This window comes from Falco rusticolus, chromosome 3, assembly GCF_015220075.1.
Source record: "Falco rusticolus isolate bFalRus1 chromosome 3, bFalRus1.pri, whole genome shotgun sequence".
In the NCBI taxonomy this organism is placed as follows: Eukaryota; Metazoa; Chordata; class Aves; order Falconiformes; family Falconidae; genus Falco; species Falco rusticolus.
In genome coordinates, this window is record NC_051189.1 from 112,302,632 (window position 1) to 112,326,386 (window position 23,755).

The window sequence follows — 23,755 nt, forward strand, 5'->3', positions numbered from 1 at the left end:
AATTGCTTTTGTAAATACAGACTGAACATCTGCACAGTGTGCATTCAAAGGCACTACATACACCAGCTCAAGCCTACACGGCTGCCAGATGAACAGAACACTGAAAAAAAAAATATTTATCCACTATATTAAAAAGCATTTGCCTTTTTTCACACTGAAGTCTGCAGTCACTCTAAAGGAAGGTTAAAAGTATGTCATTAACCCCAAAAATAACCCTAACACAAGGAAGGGTTGTCCAGTTAAAGAGATATTTAGACATATAATTCATTTTCTAATATCAGAAAGGAAAATGAAAATCGGTTAAGGAAGAAAGAGGTGGCTAACAACAGGACTTGTTAGAAACACCTTCCCTTTCCCAAGAAATCTGCAGGTCTGCATCCTGTCTGTCTTCCCACTTTCCACTGTTGTGAATGAGCATTTGCAGTTTTGTTCTACCCTTCTCATTCTCCACTCCCCATAAAATTCAGGTTTGCAGAGGAGTACAATATATGAATATTCTATAGTCTCCCCATCAGCATAAGGGCCAGTAAATCCAGGTGGTTGATGTTACTTCCCTTCCCTTCCTCATCTTCTCACTCTGACCTACAGAATAGAACACACACCATTTACATTAAAAAAATCCTACATATTGCCATATCATAATGCTTTTTAGGAAGGGTAGCTGATTAGAACAAAACTCAATATACTGAACTATATGAATACTGACCCTTTTCATCCCCCTTTAAACACAAATTCTATTCCACATCAACCTCTGCCTGTAGCAGAAAAGTAAATAGTGTAATGTCTTTATTACCAACATCTAATTACATTGCCCAGTGTTGCAAGCAACCAGGCAATTCATGGAAAATGCTGAACACTAAGCTGCTATTGATCTCAGTAAAAGCCAAGAACTCTTCACTCAGTACCATTAGATCAGGATTGCTGCATAAGCAACTCCTTTGTGACAATTCTAAATAAGGAAAGAGAAGCAATTCCTTTTCCAAGCCAAAGGTATGGCTTATTTACAAGTAATCCACAGGCTGTTTATATGAAAATATTTCTCTCATTGAAATATACTGACTCTTCCTGCTCCACTCTCTGGAGCTTCCCAGGTTCTTGGCCTGCATGTGCTTTAAAAAGTTAAAGATGAAATCACAACGAATGCAATCCAAAAATCGTGTAATGGGCTCATGAATTACTGCCAATGCAATGAGTGCAATTATAAACAATGGAAAATAGTGATGATACAATAATCTGTTCTAATTTTAACAGAGTATTCTTCGAGGTTTAGCAACTATAAAAGTCCATTTGAATTTATGCAAAGAGAAATGGAAAAGAGCAGTGTTGTCATGTCAACAACTTAACTTTTTAAAGTAATTTTTTAAATGGTAAACCACGTGCTGAATTACATGTACATCAACAATATTAAGAGTTTACTGCTGAAGGCTTCCCTCCCCCTGCCCCTAGAGTACAAGTTATCCCACCTCAGAAGCCAAGGGGGAAAAGGTAAGTATCTTCTCGGACATACAAAACAGCTCAGGCACAACTAGCAAGGCCTTGTTTCTGAAATCACAAGTCATCTACAATGACATGATTATCAGGAGAGCCTAAGGCACTGATGTCCACACACCATCAACCACACCACAGATGAAGTTAACATAAACAGCGTTAAGTAATGTCATGAATCCTAAAATGCTCTGAAGACAGTTGAATTATCTTTTAAATAAAATGGACTCCTCACCACTTTGAGCCGCCTTTGCACAACCAATATCCTCCATCCCACTATTATCAGAATCCCTGGTTCTAGCCACAGTCCCTCAACACAAGGAAAAATCCATAAGGGCCAAAAGCAGCAGTTTGAGAAATAGTTAAGATAGTCTATACTCGGGAACAGTTCCACCCAAGTTATTATTCTAATGTCATTAAGTTGATAGGACTTGCCATCATGGTGAGAAGAGCACATTGCCAGGATGCTAGGACTATCAGATGCACTAGATAATTAACAACTTCTAACCTGTTGAGCTCCCTGATGGCCCGCAGTCTACGTATGTACCGACGGCAGCTTGGCAGGATTGAGAGATGATGGGCATGCAGGGTTAAGAAGAAACATTCTGTTGGGAATTTCGGCTCAGAAAATGGAGACGGATCCCTGCCTAGAAAACAAACCAAGAGAAGAAGTATATGTGAATAAATTAAAAAATGAACTGCCTTAGCTAGGGGCAAGACCTTGAACTTAACTGTCTTTAAAACAAGAGAAACAGCATCAAAAAAAAAAAAGCATTCAGGAACAGAAGAATTATTTGCTGGAATCACTTACTTCCACGTACCTCCAGTATCAAAAAGGGAAGGTATAGTAAATGCGCAACATAGCTCAATCAGAATACTCACAAAGTTCAGCAATCCAGGCTGTAACATCCTCCATTGTTGCTTTCACTCTGGTCTCATCTGTTGGGAGGTCAATACGACACCTGGGATGAAATATGTACATGGGATCAACAGTTTCCAGCTTTATCTTCGTACTTAGTTGCTGTAGTACCCATAGGAAGTTGAGCATAAAGCCATCTGTAGATACCAAACGATCATCTGTCTGTGGGGTAAGAAAGTCAACAGTTGGAGACATAAGCGTGTAAGTACAAGGGTATTTTTTGCTGTTTCAACAGTATTTAACAAAATTATGCAAGTTCAAGAAAAGGGAGAAATCATGAAGAATGCGGATGTGTAAGGAGACCTTTGTGATAACAGGAAGATCACTTTTTTTTTACCTTTCTCTGTGGTTCAAGCAGTCATTCTCAAGAACATTAAACAAAAATACAAACAGAAGAAGATGACCTAAGAAATTAAAACGATTTGAAAGGGCCTCTTTCAAGAATGATTTGCCACAGAGACAGACAGCAACAGAAAAGTTTCAAATAGTTGCTGAGCTTCAATTCATAATTTTTATCTTAAATGTAAAGTTTCTATTTCTTCTTCTCTGGAATTTCACACAAGTATTCCTAGTAACAGTTCCAAATGTTTCCTTTTGAAAAGAGGACTTAAAGACAACAATAATGCAAACTTCAGTTGTTCAGGATTCACACACTGATTTTTGTCGCAGGAAGCGAGTGCAATGCATAAATTAAACAATGGCAAAACAACATCCCTGTTGTCTCACTGGAACTGTGTCAGTTTCTATCTGCATTACGCCTTTTACAGAAGCCACACAAAGTCTAGCAACTTAGCAGCTGGGAAATAAGTTTTTTTAAACCTAGATGATTGGAATGAAGCTCCCATAGATTTGAGGGGGGGGTGGGGCAAGAATGGCTGTTAATGAACTGACATGTCAGTACTAAGAGAAGAAAAAACATGAATAGATCAAATAGGTAAAACAATTTCTGAAATGGGAAAAATATTCAAAGACGTAATAACTGATGACCGGGCTTTTTGCCTGCTGTAGCAGGCATTTAAAATTCTGTTGTCCTCCATTGAAGAGTCACGTTGCACAAGCCATCTAGTGCGATTTGTGCACTGACTAGATCCATGCATGACAGGAAGAGCATTCCCCTTCCCCTTTATTTACCTGCATTTGTGCCTTTTTCATGTTGGCGTTGACAACAGCTGCCATGTAATTGAGAGCGGCTTCTCGAGTTTCACCATTCAGTAAAATACTATGTAGAATCTTGAACAGCTCTTGCTGGAATTTCAAGGAAACATTCTGTCAGGTTGCATATACTTCTCAACATCACATTCCTGCTTTCTGTTGCTCCGTATTTTTTATGTTCTACAAATTCCACAAAACTAACTACAACTTCTGTTATGGTCTTGTTGCAAATTTTAAATGCATATAATAGTTACGACATTAGTTACAGAAAAGATGTATTCAGAAGATCAGCCAAACACACACACTACTAATCCAACAAATATTTTTTTAATCATCCTTTAACATAAACTATAACCCATGACTAACTGTTTTGATATTTTCTGAATTGGCTTACAGCCTTAAGAGAAATATTTGTAGCACTATTTTTTTTTTTTGCTAATTCCCTTCAGCCATATCCTAATAGATCTGTTGTTTAACACAAGCTATTTTTTTTAGATTATATTCTTCATCTATGCCAAGACCAAAAACCCCACAATATTTTGCTTTTATTTTCTCCAAATATGAGAAAACTTACCCTTGCTAATTCCAGGTAATGTTGCAAAGACTGGCTAACAACCCGGGTGTTTTCAAGAGTAATGGCAGGTCCTGAGAAGTACTTTTCAACTACTTTGTTCTGAAATTAGAATGAATATTGGCAAATGTATTGAACATATTGGGGAAGGGGAAAAAACCCAAACAAAAAGACCCCACCATGCAACTATCAACATCCTTCTTTAACACTTACGTCATCTTCAGCAAAGACAGAGAGACTGAAGAAGGCTCCTAGATAGGAAAGTCTTTGCAGCTCTCTTCCTGCACCTGTGCTTAAAGATTTAGGCAACCACAAGGGCAAAGAGACAACCTAGAAAACAGGAGAAATAGCAAGTTAGTTAAAGCTGCCACAGCAGCCATACTACTTCCTCTGCACCGTCACCTTTCAGTGTTTGCCATACACCCTCAATTCTTCAACATTCTGTCATGCTCACAGCTAAATGGAAACATCTCATCGATATTTCAGCAATCTAAGCAAGTCTCGTTTGTCCCAGTTCTCCTGAATCCTCAGGGAGGACTCCCTTTACCGGTTTACTGTTTAGCATGAGATACTACAGTAACCCCTGTTGATACTGTTCTTCAGAACTCTTAAAGTGGATCATAAGAAACCAAAGTTACATGGGTCTTTTAACTTGGGGGGGGTGTGTGTATGTGTGTGTGTGTGTCAGACTGCATACACTTACCAAACTGCACATAGGGTGTGTTTTCCCAAACTTGATTTCACAAAGTTCACATAGTGCCTATAAAGAAACCCCAAGAAAAATTAATTTTGTGGGTAATTCTTAAGTAACCTGCCTGCAAATAACAAGCTTAAGGTGAACAGCTGAAAGAGGCAAACCTTTTTCCCTTAATCAGTGGAAAAACTTCCACCTTCTACAATGGTGAGGACGTCCAAACAGAGCTAGAGTGCACCCTGCTCCAATTTTAGATTTTACATCTGTTCCAAGTTGTCTCAAAAAAGTTAACATGTCTCACAGGATAGCAAATTATTGCACTTATTTCACAAATTAGCTGTGCAAATTGTTTGTTCAGAACATAACAATGCCTTTGCTGGACTCCTGAACTGCCACATGAAAGTCAGTAACAATAATAAATAGAGCAATTGTTCTATACATACACCAAGGCCTTTGTCTTTTGAATCAGAGTGGAAAAATGTCAGATGAACACAGAAGCCAGAAACAAAGAATCCTATCCAAGATCTCTAACACACTTTCAACTGCAGCATAGAAAAAAGAAAGCAGTTATAATATATGATTCTGAAAACACAGTAATACTGCAGGCTGTCACATATCCCACTTCTCCTGTATAATGTTTTCATTCTTCAATTATACTATATAGCTACTAACTACTATTCCAGCCTTTTGTTGCACATTGTGCCAACTACAAGACGTTCAAAATGGGGTATAATTTTCAAGAAGCTGTTACTTGTAGGCAACAGTCAAATTTGTAACAGTTCGCAATTTACATTGGAGGGAGTAACAGAAGAGGAGGAAAACACAGAACCAGCAAAAATTGTTATTTTTGCAAAAGTACCAGAGTAACTTAGTCAATTTGATTTGTAGCACCCCAGTCCACCTAATTTCCTGAGGTACAAATTAAACTTGAAATGTAACAGCCTTTTTGGGCGTCATACGCCGAAGACCATAAAATTTGAAGGTGTCAGCTGACAGTGCTCAATTTAGCTGAGAATTTAGCTTGGTCTTTTGTGGCCAAGCATGCTTTTCAGAAGACTTTTTTTGTTTTGTCAATAAAAGCAAGAGGAGGGATGCAGGTCTAGGACTAAAGTACGCTCTAAAAACCCCCACAAACAACTAAAAATAAAACTCTCAACGTTTCAGCCAGGGAACTTTACAACGTTTTTCTACAGTAAATACTCACCAACTCAAATCATTTTGGGTTTAAAATAGATTTTAGTTTCCCACATACAGAAGTGAGTCTAAACACTGGCATGGATATCGGACCTTATCTCCCAGACTTAAACTGGGAGCAGCTCAGCAGGATTTTTTAACCATCCACAGCGTTGTAGCTAGTATGCATCATGAAATCCATTTGATTAATCTTATGAAAAGTAATATATATATAAACATTTGGATATCCCACTATACAGATGCTGTACATTACACTTTAGATATTATTTAATGGTCTTTTACACATCTCACACTTCACATTAAGCTTCCAACATAGAGTTTTATAGTAATCCACTAATCAAAGAAATCCCCAAAACACTGAAGAACATTTTATCTTGTATAGAATATGCATAAGTTATCATTAATCATAAATAAATGCTTCTAGAAATGAACAGTCCTTACCATAAGGGGGTATTTAAAATTGTCACTATCAAGGGAGCACTCTTTGGAAGCTACAGCCAAGCCTTGTAAGATGGGAATAAAGATCTGTAAAAAACAAAGGTAGATTACTTTGTTCAAAAATAGGAAGCAATCAAACGACACTATTGCTGTACACAGCGTGAAGTGCCTGTTCATTCTTCAAATACTGCGAGTTACGCAGAAGAAAAATTAAGACCTTTTATTTAAATTTATATCAGTTAGGTCTAAAGGCTTAAACCCAACTTGTTTGATACAGAGTGAGTGACGTATTGACTTGATGCCTGGGCATAATGACTTAAGAACTTCTTTCCAAGCACTTGTATGTATTTTTCCTAATCGTGTTCTAACTTGTTTCCAGACAGTTACTTTGCAAACCAAAAAGCCCCAGAGACATGGGTATCTAGATTTGGACCCAAAGCTAACGGATACAAGCTGGGGCTGACAAATCGTAAGGTCAGCATGCTGACAAATACCAGGTGGTGTTCCGTCAGGTTGTCTGCACGTGGAAGCACACACACATTACGTACAGCATCGCTGCAGATACTGTATGCATGTGTGCAAGCACATGTATCATATACACCAACAAGAGCACAAGTTCTGTAGAGAACTCCAACAACTTGGTTGCCCAAATGGGTAATCATGTATTTGCCTACACAGTTGGCGTAATAATATAGCTTTAAGTTTGCATCTCATGTCAGCAAGTTGGTTTTGTGCTGTTAAGTTGAACTGTGGTAAGAGTAAAGATAATAAGCAGCAGTCAAGAACTGTTACAAAAGAGGAAGTGACATGACAGGAACTTATTAATCAAAAGTAATTACACCTGATCAGCCAGTTCCAATCACACACATCTGACAACTATACCCTCACGAAATAAACTCTTACAGAAATTTTACAACAGGAGGTCCCACTGAATTTTAAGTATATTGCATTGCTTCTATGAAGAGACAAAAATATTACTGAATTATATTATACGAAAAGACTATAATGAGGTTGTTGTCTGCTTCAGCTAGAGGAATAGTTCTCTCCTCCAGGGCAGGTAACGTTTAACACTTCCTATAACCACTTTTTCACAGTCTTAAATGTACTTTCAGTTGCATGAACCTCTACTAAAAGGTGTCCAGACAGAAATACAAATTATTAAAAGATACTTGCACTACAAAAAAATTAACCAATGTCAGGTTTTTTAAAATTGGAAGGCTCAAATGTCATTCTGAAGGCCCCTTCACAGCTAAGTCACATAATACTGCAGGAGTGCTAATTAGAGATAATCACAACCTTACTGATCTGCTTTAACTTTATACAGGCTAGAAGCAGTTTGGTAGCTTTGTGTCTTAATCACTACCATCAGTTCCAATTTTTTATCACCTCAGTGAACTACTCTGACACACAGAATAAACCATCTAATGTTTATCAGTCATCTCCTCTGTAAAATATGAAGACTTAATGGACTAGGATTTGTAAAATGCTCTTAGCACTTCAGATGCAAACTATTAAAAATTGCAAAGAAGTATAAAGTATAAAGACAGCAAAACCAATAAATCTTTCTGAGTATGATTATAGAGGATTGCTGTATTACACACACATTTTTAGGTTATTTCATAGAGAAGCACAGAAGGATGAAAACCCAAGATCAATCCCATAATACATGCCTGCATGTTCTGTGCAGTTCACTTCAACATTACGTAAATGTATGCTGATTGTTAACAGAGGCACTTTTAGTAATTAGAACCAGCAAACAATGAAAATTGGTCTTTTTCACAAAATGCTAAATGAATTTAAAAAGAACAAACTCCAACTGTTTAACACGTTGCTAGCCCCTGAAGTAACAGATACAGAACCGTGACATGCAGAATAAACCTCTCGAAATCCACCCTCCTGTATATTGCAAGTAGCAGAATTGTACAATATAACATTTCTTTTTTTACCTATACCTTACCTGTTTGAACACCTCCTCATCCTGGTAAGTTGTTCTCACCAATTCCTGGATGAAGCCAAATGGGAGGTTCCTACACAGCATATATGGTACCAGCAAAGACTGCTGCTGCAATGACCTTTATTTGTATTTTAAAAAAACATAAAAATCCAAAACTACTGATTATTTGCATAGTATTTGCAGAAGTGTCACAGTAATCACATTTAAGGATGTGCCAAGAAAGCACATTATCAATATGTAGACACACCTACTCCTTTCAGAAGTAACTAACCTTGTCTTCTCAAGTTACTTGTGGAAAGGTTATTCTGAAACAGACTGTGCTGCCAACATCACACCTTAGTTTAATGAGGCTGGAAAAAAATAACAGCTTCTGTGTAGTATTTGGTTCTCCCCTCTACTCCTCTCCAATAAAAAAAACCCTTTGTTAAACTCAGCTAGTGAAGGAACAACATTTTTTTATGTTTGTTTTTCCAGATTAAGAGCAGAGCATAACATTAGTCTTTTCTGAATTAATACAGTAATTACTTTTAACTGCTCCCTCAGATCTTTTTAAAAGTATCTTTTCCCTTATTATATATATAAAACTTACTCTGATGTCAACATTGATTCATGTAAAGACAAAACAAATCTCAAAGCATAGTGGAAAACTGGTGCACCTTTGAAGATTACAGAAGTATCATTTGGAAACACAAATATAAAATTATGCAGATTTTAATAAATCACATATTTTTTTAAAAAATTACCATTCCAACTAAACAGGCTGCTAGTTAACCGCACTTGAAATCTGAGAGTTGTGACGTAGCTAGAATGTCTACACACAGATTTACGTTACCAAATCTGTTATGGTAACCTCTCTGAAGTAAACAAGTGCTATGGCACTTCAGCAGGTTTTGCTACTGTTTTGATAAGACTGTTTCTCAGATGCAGCTCTACTCATTACTGACTTTCACAGGAGCAGTGCCCCAACAATCTGCAAGTAGAACAGTTTTTGCTTGAGGTAAGGCAAAAAACAGCTTGGTTAACTCAAATCCTCCACTTAATCTGTTCAAATTAACCTGGATGATTTTACTCAAACACAATCAGAAAACACAAATTGCTCTCCACCAACATATCAGTGGGAAAAACAGCCTCCCATGGTAAAGCAATAAACTACTTCTGGCACGTAAATTTATCCTGCTCCAACAAAAAAATCCCAGAGCAGTCTAACTTTCGTGATAAACATCAGCTTTATTTACCTTGGTTGTGTTAAGGATCCCTGTAGCACCAAAGCAGCATGTGAAATGCATTGTGATCGGATGTTGCTCAGTAACTGGCTAACTGTTGGCTGGCTACACATCTGATAAAAATAACTTTATTTTAATACAAACTGGAAGTGTTCAGAGACAGAACAGACAGGAAATATGATAGTATTCTTTATTCATGCAGTGTGAGTATAATGTGCAAACTAAGAGTAGTACTACTCCAGCTAAAAACCTTTCAGATTATATATAAATAATGTTGATTATTTGGTTTTTCCCCAGAGACAAGAGATTAAAGCACAATATAGAATGCTCATAGGGAGCTGGTTTCACAAAAGTATGTTTTACATGGAATGAACTTGGGTAAAATGCAGTAAACCAAAAGGGGAAGGACAGTTTCTAACAGTGCTTAGAGATGCAAAACAGATGTGATTCAAATATGAATTAATAACAGTCAAATGGACCTTATAAACTCTATACATCTATTTCTACAACGAAGCCATCAAGAAACAACTATCAATTTTCACCAACTTTCCCCACTAAATAGTAAAAGGAGTGTCTGTGACAGCACTGATAACTACTCAACGGAAGTATACCTTTGGTGCTTTTCTCTCCTCTATCCCAACTCTGTCAAAACACTCAATGAGGTAGTTCAGCATCTCTGTCTCCTTACAATTTTCAATGGTGAAGTGGTCACTGCAGGAATCTGAAACACTTGAGCTGCCAGAGCCTCCCATACTTTAAAACACACAAGAAGAAGAAACAAAGCATTAGGAGCAGTTCTTCACTTGTGCACAATCAAACAATTCATGAGCTCTTGACTTCCTCTGCCAGTTTTCTGAAGACTCCATCCCATCACACACGGCTCAATAGTTAAGAACATTTTGTGATCTATGGAGAGCTCTCCATTTAACAGTTTGACCAACTCTGGAAGTTCAGCTGTACTGTAACATGACTGTAGAATCAGTTATCTTATTAAAGGAGTAAGTATCTGAAAGACAGCAATGAGGTGCACGACTAATGGGAATCCAGAAATCTTGTTCTCACATGGCCACACTGTAAATGAACAGCCTTTAAGTTGTACCCAATATCAAAACTGTTCAGATGCTCACAGCATCACACCACTTCCATGCCACAGTCTCGGCACACAGCATCGGCAACAGCAGATCCTTCACCAGCGGCGTTACGGCTAGCCAACCCATGGAGGGCAAGATGCCCTCGCTGCAGGGAAGAGACCTTAGCTGACAGACAAGGCTACAGACAACAACTTTATATGTTCTAAGGAAGCAGAATAAACAAAACAGGAGGCAATACATCAAAGCAACTGCTGCTTTTAAAATTTCCACATTAAAGATCATTTAACTTCAACTCGGCTCATTTCAATTCCCTTACAGTAAAATATGCCATTTCATTAAGTAGCACAGCCTCAGGGTGGAGGTGAGGGAGAACACTGCTATTGTAAACACAAAAACTAAATCCACAAAACCAAACCATGCTTGAGACAAGAGAGAAATTTAATACAAAAGTGAGAACAGACCCCACAACTCTCAATCTCAGACTTGTTATCTCAACAGAATTCTTCTCTAACAGCTAATTAAAAACAAAATCCTCATTTTACAGAAAGGAATTAAGACAAGACATATTCACTTTATGTAAATGGAATTTAAAAAGTAGCAATTACGTGGATGGTCTGCTGCTATTCCTCAAAGTCTGTGTACAGTCAGGGTGGATTTAAATGAAGACCAGTTTAAGCCCCAGATCTTAAACTGGAAAAGAAAGAGTATTTGTTTCCTTAAATGCAGCTTTTTTGAAAACACATTTACAACTATAAACTGTGTCAAAACTGGAATTTCCTTTAAACTATAAGATAATTTACATTTTAATAATAGAGCTGCACTATTATGCAAGCTTTATAGTCCAACCAATAGATCAGGGAAAGGTTATTACTGCTAAGCATCTGGTAGCTCAGCACGTTAAGAAACATAACTTCTAATAGCAGCAATTCCTTTTTGCAGAGTTTTTTTTTTCAGTTATTCAATTAAAAATAACCCATGTAAAACAGCTCTATTAAAACAATACTCAATAACCATGAAATCACACACATTTTCTTTTCTGTAGTCTTTTAAATTTCTTGACTTCTCATATTCAGCTTAAAAGTTACCCTTTTAAGAACCCTAATTTATGTTAAAAAAATCCGACTACTTCTATACTTAGTCATTCTGTTAATGATTTCACTGCAGCACTAACTGAAATCATTCTAATGCAAAGCTCATACATCCTTCATATACATATTGAATGCCTTGTTATTTTCAGAATGCAAGTTGTTGCATAAATATACAGTCACTGTGCTTATAATTTAACAAACATCTTACTGCTGTCTGTAGAATGCCAGGACATGAACTAAGACTCCAGAAGCACAGCAGGCTCAGAAATCCTTACCAACTCAATCTAACATTTGGATTAAAATGCCAACAGGATAAAAATGAAACAGTGGGCAAAAATAATCCTAAACTTCATGTACACAAAAACCCCTAAACCTATGTTACCAACTTCACTCTCCTGAAATTAGACTGGAAGGGAAAAGGGGAGATGCTACTTGAAAGGTCTTCTAGTCAACAGTCTGATTTTAGCCATAGCATCCCAACGTACCACTGGAACAATCACAGATGGGAAAGTTAGAGGGAGAAAGACCACCTCACACCAAGTCTTTCTGGGCATTCCCTGACATCACAAGATACTTCCTGAATTCTTGAACTAGCTCAGTTTTAGAAGGCTTGAGCAGTTAGATTTCCCCAACTTTTGCTTTAACTAAAATGCTTCAAAGAGGACTGAAATTCTTGAAGGAACTCTTTTCCTCCCAGTTGTTCAACATACACACAGTCTTACTCAGAACTACCATCAATCATAGCCAGGGGACTGAACGCTCACAGAAAGTGTTCAAGATACTAGCAAGACTACAGAAGTACAGTTTTTCACAAAAGCCTTCCTATAATACATGTTTTCTATAAAAGCCATTTATTCCTTTCTCCAATTTGGGTTAATACAAAAGAACAAGGCATTTCTTTGGGAAAACATTTCTGTATCAGCCAAGACATTACAGCATCACTCCGCAATGGAATGTAAAACTAGAGAAGATCGTACCCTGCGTTTACATTTCCAAATGCTTTTTTCCCCCCTTGGCATATCCAATGTTGTACGGGGGGTTCTGCACAGCTATCCAGCTAGTTTCAAAACAGAACTCACCCATATAAAGTCTCATTTTGTTTTCATATATCTTAATGTCACACAAATGAAAAGGCTTTGCTGTAAGATTTGTAAGTCTCCGTTTTACAGTAAAATATTCTGCTCTTCCCCCTCCATTCTTGGCTCTTCCAACTACATCAGCCTCTACTACTTACGATGTCAAAGGAAAAGTTTAAACTTTCAGGTCTCTTTACAGGCTAGATGGCCTCAGCTGCCAAGCAGCAATGAATCTTCAACAGAATCATACTGTTTGCATGAGCTGGCTATTTGCCACATCTTTTTCTACAACCTTTGTCCTCATTTTCCAGTTTTTGATAGGAAAACATGCACATGATGTAATACTGGGTTTATAATTATAATCATGGGTGAATAATAGTCCTTCTACTCACACAGTCAATGATGAGTTCCACTGAAACACCATTTCAGAAACTATGCTCATTAAACCTAAAAGGCAGTATGATTAACATTTACTTTATCTTAGTCACCTCTTCAAAAAAGAGCCAACTAGCATTCATTATACGTGTTTATATGCCATCTTAAAACCCCATCCAAGTTATGTCCTTGGCTTTAGTAATTTCCCAAGTTACTCTGAAGAACACTTGACACTACACAGACTGTTAGTTCCTAAGCAACCAAACATGCAGGTTACGTTCTCTTTCTCCAATACCTGGACCCAAACTGGACACAAGAAAAATCATCATCTTCATTTTCTTCATCACTACTGTCCTCAGACACATCAGAAACGGCAAGAAGAAGGAGGGAGAAAGGGTTGTCGTATATACTACCACAACAAAAATGAAAAAGGCCATCAGATTTTTTTAAGGCAAAAGAAAAAGAGAATGGTAGCTTTTCAAGTCTGCCAAAAATCATCTTCTCTAAACATGCAGACAACTGATAATTCCATGTTAGTAAAACCAAGACTATACTAACATGCTCTGTTACACTACTACAAGTTAGTCACGCATCAAAACACCGCAAGTTCACAAACTGAAAATTTTAAAAGAATTTTTGATAAACCTAACAAAAATTACAGCTAAAGTGGGAATTATTAGACATGACCAAATAGTAGGTATTACAATTCCAAGCTACTGAACTTCCAAGTAATGGTCTCAAAACCTTGCACGCTCGTTTCTCCCTCCTGCAGGGACTAGGGATTCCAGGAGCAGCCAACGAAGATAATGCAGTAGTACTTGGCATGGCACGGTGAAATAGGCTAATCTGTAATTTAAATCTACGCACTAGGGAATCAAAGCTAACACAGTCCAGCAAGTAGCAGCTCTCAACAAATTAACTAAAGTCCTACTCAGAAAACTGATTTCAAAGCAGGAGGTCTGTTTGGTTTACCACCCAGCAGTAGCAACTGAACAGAAAGCTAATAGTTTCACTGGAACAGATATAAGAGGAGGAAATTCAAACAATATTGCTACCTTTAAAGTAATTACATTACATCTCAAATGCTCACAGAAGCAGGTTTAACATTTTGGCAAAGGCAGCTTGTTAGCAAGTCAATGTATTAGCACAAACCAAAACACAGAAATCAACTCAGGGTAAGTAGGGTAAGCTCAGCACAAACATAAGTTCTTTCAAATTGCACGATTATGCCACACCCTGCACAGCACACATTAAACACACTCTTTTGCTCTTGTGAAATACCTAGAAGGAATCCTGTTCAGTAAAGAAGAACGCCTGCGCAAGGTACTGGGTGAAGCAGTAAACAAAGGTGGACCCACTGCTGTGGGTCTCTGTCTGGATGTGATGACTGGCATGGCTGGAGGGCTAGCAGCCATGGCTGGAGGACTTGGTGAACTAGATGGGATGGAAATATTCAAGGAACGTGGGATGGAAGAAGCTGAAAAGCCTCCAGAATGGGCAACGGTGTATGGCCGGTACCTCGGAGAAGCAGACTGCATCCAAGAAGGGCTTGTTGCTGTGAGGTGAGAGCTGACAGTAATGGAAGGCACAGATGCAGTGGCAACTGAACTGGCTGGTGGGGTAAGAGATGAACCAGTCATTGGTACATAGCTTGTGAAATTGGTAGTAGGAGCTGGACTAGTCCCATAGAGACTAAACCAGTTACAGGGGAAAAAAGAAAAAAAAAAAAAGCAACAATTTAGGATATGCAGAAAAAGGGTGAAAAAGAAAAAATGAGCAAGAGAAGCCCTTGCCCTTCTGATGACTCTTCAGCAATAATTCTGCAGCTCACACACATTACTCCTTTTTACTGTTGTTTAATAAAACTATGTCACAGTCTACACACTTTTAAAGAGTCATAGCCTTCACTGACACAATTTAGGGATACTTCTCAGAAGGAACCAGCTACATGGCTTTAACCTATCAAATACACTTACAACCATGGCAAAGTAATAAAAAATGGTGACATGGAGGGTCCTTCACATGAAAAAAGAGTGAAGATCTTCAAAAATCTATTCTATTTACTGTTCTTGGGACATTTCTACACCCCTCTCTCTTCTAGTCTACAAAGAATATTCAAGTGAAATCAGTATTCAGTTATAATCAGAAGTCACCTGGATAACGAACTGGAACCAAAGGAGCCCACGTTACAGAACACAGGGCTGTTCCCAGGGTTAGAGCCCATGTTTAACATCAGGCTTCTGTCAGGAGACCGGGCAGCGGCAGCAATCGGTTGCGATGTAGCCGTCAGGCTAGCAAAGGGGTTTTCATCCCTTGACTGGGTGGACATCATCAGCACTTCCATCAAAATCTGCCCAATCAAGTCCTTAAAATCTGAAAACACTGTTAAGAATAAGAGAGTTAGTATCCTCAGCTACTGTCTTCATCTGCACATGGTCTGAGATTTCAACTAAAAAGGACAGTAATTTACTGCTGTGAATTAAGTGCTGCTTTTGGCAAAACCAACAGACATGTCTATCACTGTCTATATTAACTAGGTTCTGGAATTACAGCTGCACAAAAATATAACTTTTATGGGAAGTACAAAAGATCATAGATGACCTAATGTTGTTATTGTTGATTATTAAAGTTGTCTTGTCCGTCCCTCTCATGTTTTCCCACCTGCTGTCGAGTTAGGCAAGTTGTATCATAAAGAAAGGGAAAAAAAACCCATGCATGCACCCCCACATCCCCCATGCATGCCTACACATAAAATAACAATTTTGATTTTGGTTATATCTTGTAGCAGACATAGGAAATATAATTTGTTATATAAAAAACCAGGAATGTTTAGCTTATCGAATTAACTGCTAAATGTCTATTATGATGAAAGACAACCCGTTAGTTCAGTAAAGGTTTCTAAAAAAAAAGTAAATACAGCAACACTGCAATATCAGTACACTAGTTTGACAACAGAAAACCTAACCAACAAGAGCAGAGCGACTGACTACAACGCGAACTACAACCAATCTGTCCATGCTCCTTTTTGGGGATTCCATTTCCTGCTACATCTGCTGACAGCAGATGCTGAAATCAAGCAAAGACCTCAAGTGGGTGACTAAAGCATTGTAGCAAAGGGAGAAAAAGCTGACAGTAGGGAACACTCCACCCAACCGAAACAATCTCTACCAATGGTGACGGTTCATATACCTACCCTCCTTTGGGTTCTGCTTAAACTGGGCAGAGAGTGAATTCAGGAAGATAACATCTCTGTCTCGGTCCTTCCAAGAGACTCTGAAGATCTTACAGACCAGCTGTAAAGCTTGCTCCTCAGATACTTCAGACCCAGACAGAGGTTCCTTGGTTGGGGGAGTTAAAAAAATAAAAATCAACTTATTTGCAATCGTTAGTCAAGACACAATCAGATGCAGGTCTTCTTTAAACAGCTTCCAACTAACTCTTAATGCCAGATTTTGTGTACTTATGAAGGACTATAGATATATTTGTGAAAATCTATTTGGAAAGACCCCAAACAAACACAAGAGATGCAGAAAAGATGTAGCAGAAATACACAAATCCCATAGGGAGCAAATTCCCAAAACACATTTGAAAACAGTATACCAAGAAAAAAAAAATTAACCAAGATACTTCTGCTTTAAGGAATTATTTGGGGATTTCATTATGCCCAGGTATTTTAAGAGTTTCTTGTAGAATTGAAAGCACAGGAAGGAGCGAGCTTCCCCACATCTCTTCTGCTTTCTTTTCTTTGCCCAAGATAAAGACATCTTTCACTTGAATGAAGTCAGGACAGGACAAAAGACTCAAGAATTTGCCTTTGTTCCCCTTTCTTCCAAAAAAGGAAGATCACGTAAACTGTGCTCAAACTGAAAAACTAGTTTCTCTAAAAAGAATGCTACCATATACTATAGATACTATACAGTGGTAGCAAAGGCTGCAGGGGAGCACTCTTGCAATCCCAAGGCAGCTTTAAGCGCACACCTGAAAACATGGTGGAATACAGAAAAATGAAACTCAAGTAATTACCCCTGCAATGTGAGGAGAGGTAGCATTGAAAAACATTCTGTAACATTCATGACAAGCCAGCAACATAACTCTGTCCTGCCCTATGCTCTTCTACCAATACTGTAAAAACAACATAACACACAGAACAGACAATTCAGCTGCAGAGAATTTCAAAGATGGGGAAGTTTTAGCTTCAAGGTGATTTTTCTCCCAGAGTTCTCCTGCAAGAGTTGTAGAGATTTACAAGACAAAAAAAAAAAAAAAAAAAAAAAAAAAATATTCTGACAGTTGACTAATACAACTGCACACTGTACTGCTATGTATCATACTTCTTGAGATAGTAATACTCTTTTTCCTTTAGAAAAAATAAGTCAATGAGGAAGAACAAAATGCAGACTGAAAAAAAAAAAAAAAAAAAAAAAAGGTTGCCACTAAAAAGCTCCCTTTCTTCCTTTAATTTGAGACCTCATAATAGCCACCAGGTAAGCCTAGATCTACCAGAGATTTCCAGCAACTACCAGCACTATACCCTTTTCAAAAGCTTTCCTTCAAACCATTTAATAAACCATAAATTTTGGCACATTCATATATTTTTATTGACTTAATGACTCTAGTATTATTCTACTGTTTTCAAGTACTTCTGCTCATTTCTGCAAAGAAGGCTTATTATTGACATCATCTTCAGTGCAGATAACCAGGCAAAAAAAAAATTTGCCCATAAATGAAGACTACGCTGTCTCCTATCCACTTAACATTTTGGTATCTCCAAATGAGTAAGTGGAACTGAACCAAGTTTGCAAAGCTTTATTTTACTTTCCACTGCTCTCCCCCTCCCCTCTGCTTCAAGACTGTCCTTGATTCCAAGCTATTTATTGCACAGTAGCACAATACAAGCTGCCCGACTGCAGCTAGGAATTGGCTGGAAAGGATTCTGCAGCGGGGTCACTGCTACGTGGCTTTAAGCCAGGCTTTTACCAACTGACCTTATTACTGACAGTGCAGGAATAAACAAAGACATCTAATGAGCACTGCAAGAACTGTAGAAACTTCTCTCCACTACAGTGTCATCCCATTTCTTTATGGCTGTATTTCACGTGAGCCTTAAAATCAAATGACACTGAGGACAACTTCAGGAGTGAGTTAGAGCTCTACACTTGCTTGCTTGCTTCTTCTACTTTAAAGGGTTCTACCACCTGTTTAAACCTTGAAAGCCAAATATTATTTATTTTTCTTATAATATCATTTAGAAAACCTTATTACATAGCATTACGCCAGCATATGTAACACCTGAAGCAATGCTTTGTTAGGAGATGTCTAAATGCTATACAATACAAATAAGCCGCAACAATCTTCAGTGTGTTAAGAAATATTTCTTCAGGTCTACTGCGCATTAAGAAAATACACCTGGGCATCAACACATCACTGCTGTAGGATGTATAACAAAAACATTTTCTTCGGAGTTTGCAAATATCATTGATAAATCAATTTGAGACAACTGAAACGCAGCTTTGATATTGGAAGTTTTAACTTTTCCTTCCCACAAATTTTTATGAGGAAATTAGTGAAGAAATGGTTCGCAGATGACATGAGAGCTAGTTCCATCCTCTCAAAAGCATGTATTCAAAGTAGAGACGTAACTGAACTCACTGTAAGCTAAAGCTTCGTATTACTGCTCCATCCAGCCAACACAAAACACTAACCTTATCCGTCAGACTCCTTTTCTCTCTGCGATCGCTCTCATCAACCTCCATGTTTTCAATTCCTGAATCCACATCTACCTGGGACATACTGTAAGTGGAAATAAGAGAAGCCCATTAACTTGTAGAAAGCTGCAGCCAGTCCTCTGTAAGATGCTGACTGAAAGAATGTCACCTTAAGTAGAAGCGGCAGAGGAAAACCAACTCAACAGAAACAGCCATATGTACAAACAGCAATTAAAATCACCAGCTGATAAATGCTTCTCATATTACATTGAGTTCAAGAAACACAATTCTAAATTTCTTCAGCAGGCAATACAAACTATACAGCCATCACATCCCAAAAGCTTTTCTTTTTTAAACAGAGTAGCCGAATTGTCCCCCACCAGAAACACTCATCACAATGTCTAAGACAATGCTTTGTGTCTTTTATCACTTTAGGTCAGGAATTCCCATTAAAACTAGACTAGACCATTGTAACGCTTTTTCTAAAGTGGGTCATTTTTAAGCATTAAACCCTATTGCATTAACACAGCTGGTAGTGAGAAGTGGCCGAGTATTTTCCTGTGTAAGTTGTTTTGATGATTAGCATTGTGCAATATTTGCCAGCTTATACAAGCTGCATTTTTACCTTTTCTCACAGGAGACACTATCAATATCCATGCTCTGAGATCGAGAGAGAGACTGAGATTGTGTTTCAAGGCTGTTAGATGGAGAACTGCTGAGTGAACTCACTCCTTCGCTGCTCTGGCTTCGGTGGGCTACTCCTAGAGAAAAGGCACCACCAAGATTACTACTAGAGAGATGAGAGAGCACTACACAATTATTTGGATAGAAAAGGAGAAGAAATACTGCTTTTCAAGACAGCTCTTAAGCATTCTCAGTAATGCATTAGGAAATAAACGTTACTAATATCCACATTTGACTACAAATAATCACATTTTCTACCTGCCCTTGCAGCAACAATACAGGAATGCTTACCTGCATTACAAGGCAGAAGACGGAACTGAATTTGCATCCATGAAGTGCTCAGAGATTCACTGCCATTAAAAAAACCACTAGCAAAACTACCTCTTTTAAGATTGCTCTGTGCACTACCTTAAGACTTTGTCAAAGCCCCACTAAAGCCTGTCCCATCAGAACAGGGCTTCACACTGGGTCATTAGAATGGCGTTAACTTGGGTGAGGATACAGAACAAGCTAATGTGAGCGGTGCCATCTTCCACAAAACCTCCCACAATTTATTCTGATATTACCTGTACTTTTCCCTCGCCACAGGGATAAAGTAAGCATCCAAGAAGTCCTAACAACATGCACCAAGTGGAACACCAACAAATGGAGACTGATGTAACGGCCCTGGAGCAGGGCTGATAAGCATCAGGGTATGAACAGATGGATTCACTTTGCAACAAAGACTTCTTCAGAGAAGTAGTAGATACTAGTGTGATAGGAAAAAAGTTATATGCATAATTCCAAACAATGCAGAAAAAGCCTTCCATCCAGTAACACAGCAAGTTGAATGAGTTCTGAAAGCACCTAAACAGAGAGGGCTTTTAAGTGTAGTAGTCTATTCCTAAAATTTGTGCCTAGTGACACTGGTTTATAATAAATAGCATTACTTGCAAGCTGCAACTGTAGTTTTATCAATATCAGGTATTTGCATATCACTAAACAGACTTCTTGAAGGGAGAGAAAAAAGGTATTATTCACCTGCCTGTTTAAAAGAAAGCAGCAGTGAATTTCACTCCTTTTAGCTCTTCTGCCTACAGTTTACTAAGACATTCCCCAAACAGTATTAGGTTTCAGGTGAGAAGTGTAAAACCTGAATGACAGCCTATTTTTGAATTCCAGCACTGGCTGCACTGCAGTGTTACTACTGTCAAGTGCAAGTTTGTCCCACGTTTATGGTGGCAACACATTCTGAAGTTAACAGTGGGGGCAGCAAAACAGAACAAATCAGGATTATGCTCTCTGACACAAGCTGTTTGTTTTTGTGCACCCTTCCCAAAGCTTCCCTAGGTCTTGAAACAATTCATTTTTACAGGAACAAAACTGCAGAAGGCAGGAAAAAACCATTTAAAAGACAGCTTGCTGAAAAACAACGAGATACTCGGCATAGGAGGCCAGAAAAGTCATGTCATTCTACTGCTCTGAAACTCCTATTTTACTTCCCTGGGTACAAAACCAGTTTATATTTAACTCCTTATATTACGCTGGAAATCACACATCACAAAATATTTACTACATGTTAGGTTTTACGGAGTTTTGTTGAAAGCTTCTACGCTTTGGTTAGTAACTTCAGGGCTGTATCTAGGTATTATCATTCATTTGTAAACAACATTCAAACACCATCGTTCAGCCCATTAGGTTTCCAGCATATTTCAGTATCAGTATTAAGTATCTGCAAAAGATTTCACCCAGGAAGCAGAAAAATGTCAAGGAAAACTCCATTTCAGTTCTAAATGGCCATTTCCTCTAGTCCTGGAATTTTAGTGATGTGTAGTACAGCTTTGACACTGAAACCCCTTGCACAAGGTACAGGCCAAAAGCTTAGTACAGTTTCTCCACAAAACCAAGGATACAGAAATATTAAGTATAGCATCTGAACAAAGCAAAGCTGCTCAGGTCAGTCAGGTTAAATAAAAGCAATTGTCAAAAGCAGAACTGCTTGGTGATGCAGCTTCCCTAGAGAGAACACCCAGCAGAACCAGGCTGCCCATGGCAGGGGAAGGCTGCCTTCAGCAGGGCACCCAGCACGCGGGAGGTCAGGTCAGGCAGTCCCGGTACAGCCTGGTTTTCCTTCAGTACCTCATCAACCACAACTGGGCAGCCTTCCTTGAGTCCTCCCTCTCCTCCTCCCCCTTCCCAAAGAAAAAGCTAGCTAAGGCAGTGGATAAAGAGACCAGAGCAAACATGGCTTTACCCGAGTGGAGAACTGCCTTGTTCTACATTTCCTTGGGGTCTTACTCCCACTGCCAGGAAAACATACTGTAACAGTTACACTGCAGCGCTCGTAAGCAAACTCAAGCAAACTGTCCTACCTACCACCTTTTCCGGGATTTAGTTGCATCTGTACTTTGCTGAATCAGGTATACAGTAAAAATTACCTGACGTGAAGTTCCACTTTGCCTTAAAAAAAACCAACCAAACAAAAAACCAAACAGATAGACAACAGCATAGAGATGTGCAAAAATTATGAAGACCGCATACCCAGTGTGTGTGGCTGTCACTGATACAATCTGTTCAGGCTCCCTGAAGTATTTTCAAAACACATACAAAATAAGGATCGTATTTCTCACTAAATTCGTGCGTAAGCCTGATCTCACCATGACGTGCAACTTCTTATAAAAATGGATGCTTACAAGGACATTATTCTGCTGGGACTGCTCTCTGTATGTCCAAATGAATTAAAATCCTCTGCAGTCATTTTAGGCTACTGCTCAAATGAACTCCTGCAAACCACACAGTGTTAGCCAAGTCTTCATTTATGCTAAATAAATACAGCAGAAAACATTGTGAGTGTTTTTTTTCCTGATCTATTCCCCAACTTAACTCTATCTCTTACCCTGGTGTGAGAGACTCGCATTATTAAACTGCTGCAATGAATGGCAAACAATATACAGACCAGATAACTTCTGCTTCTGGTCATCAGCCACCTTTGTATGGTTCGGTACTGTCCAGTGCAGACAGATGAATTCTTAAACGCAGAAGTCTCTAAGGTCTTCGCCATGTGACCACTTCAAACCATGATAAACCGGTCTGCCAATACGCAAACATACAGGTGCATGCTTCCACACCTCCTTCTCTGTCGGCATTATTGTGGATACAGCTGTGCAGTGAGATGGACCAAGACCCCATCTATTTGAAAACCAACCATTTATTTTTCCTAGGTTAGTTTTCATCTGGATTAAGTCCATGACCCAACTCACCACACAGTTGCTATGGTCAGCAGAGGGAGAGGCAGTGAGAAATGCTCCTTTCAGCAGGAGTCAGGCGCAAGACAGATTAAAACAGTCACATAACCACAGACTGAGCAAACACAGTAAGTGAACTCTGCACTTCTCTTAAAAAAAAAAGAAAAAAGTCACGTTTGCTTCTGGGTCACTGTTTATAACCATGAGCACAATACAGAGTATTAAATTCCAGCCGCAATGAGCTTTTCTGAGGAAATGTTTTTGACAGCTTTTCTCTGTCCTGCTTTGGATACAAGGCAACAAAATAAGCAGGAAGGAGTCACTTGTAGGTGTTTCAAAACAGCGCTGTAATTAAAGATTTACGCCCGTAAATTACTGTACTTGCAAAAGGGAAAAAATAAAATTTCAGAAAGCAAACAGGTAAACATGAAGAATTCTGCATGCTTATCAAGGAGCACTGAAAAAAAAAATTCTATCAAATTACAACCTCTTCAAAACAATCATCACATTTGTTTTGAGATTGGTTTTGTGAACCTCTTGGCTTAGTAACACAACAAGCAAAACAATTTAAATTTTCATACAAAAGATCACAATAACTGGAAAATATGCCGATTTGTTCTGATTTCCAAGATAGCCAATTTTAAATCAAAATTACTTTTTTTTTTAGGTCAAAGTGTTATTATATATCAAGAATATTGTCTTTGCCTCTCTATAGAGGAACTCTCCCAACTTTCCATGCCTTCTCTATTTGTCTGATTTGAATAGATGGGGCATTATTTGTGTCATCTGAAACAAACACCATTTGTACATACCCTACTTGCATTCACTCCTGTGAACAGTGAAATTTGCAAATACAAAGGAGAAAGCAAATACTTTATTCTT

The 23,755-nt window shown here is 38.4% G+C and overlaps 1 protein-coding gene across 4 annotated transcripts in view; it reads right to left on the reverse strand.

Moving 5' to 3' along the window:
* UBE4B (ubiquitination factor E4B) overlaps positions 1 to 23,755 on the reverse strand; it is a 40,564-nt gene that overhangs the window by 10,501 nt on the left and 6,308 nt on the right. For 2 of the 4 annotated variants that reach the window (XM_037380210.1, XM_037380213.1), the window contains 15 exons: positions 19,591 to 19,726; positions 18,963 to 19,050; positions 16,454 to 16,598; positions 15,414 to 15,642; positions 14,542 to 14,952; positions 10,242 to 10,383; positions 9,643 to 9,743; positions 8,411 to 8,525; positions 6,457 to 6,540; positions 4,831 to 4,887; positions 4,341 to 4,457; positions 4,131 to 4,229; positions 3,536 to 3,649; positions 2,368 to 2,566; positions 1,994 to 2,132 (listed from right to left, as the gene is read on the reverse strand). In XM_037380210.1, the coding sequence (XP_037236107.1) occupies positions 1,994 to 2,132; positions 2,368 to 2,566; positions 3,536 to 3,649; positions 4,131 to 4,229; positions 4,341 to 4,457; positions 4,831 to 4,887; positions 6,457 to 6,540; positions 8,411 to 8,525; positions 9,643 to 9,743; positions 10,242 to 10,383; positions 14,542 to 14,952; positions 15,414 to 15,642; positions 16,454 to 16,598; positions 18,963 to 19,050; positions 19,591 to 19,726 (2,176 nt within the window). Of the gene's footprint in view, positions 1 to 1,993; positions 2,133 to 2,367; positions 2,567 to 3,535; positions 3,650 to 4,130; positions 4,230 to 4,340; positions 4,458 to 4,830; positions 4,888 to 6,456; positions 6,541 to 8,410; positions 8,526 to 9,642; positions 9,744 to 10,241; positions 10,384 to 14,541; positions 14,953 to 15,413; positions 15,643 to 16,453; positions 16,599 to 18,962; positions 19,051 to 19,590; positions 19,727 to 19,940; positions 23,722 to 23,755 lie in introns of those variants that run through there. The other 2 variants (XM_037380211.1, XM_037380214.1) reach the window with 2 other exon arrangements.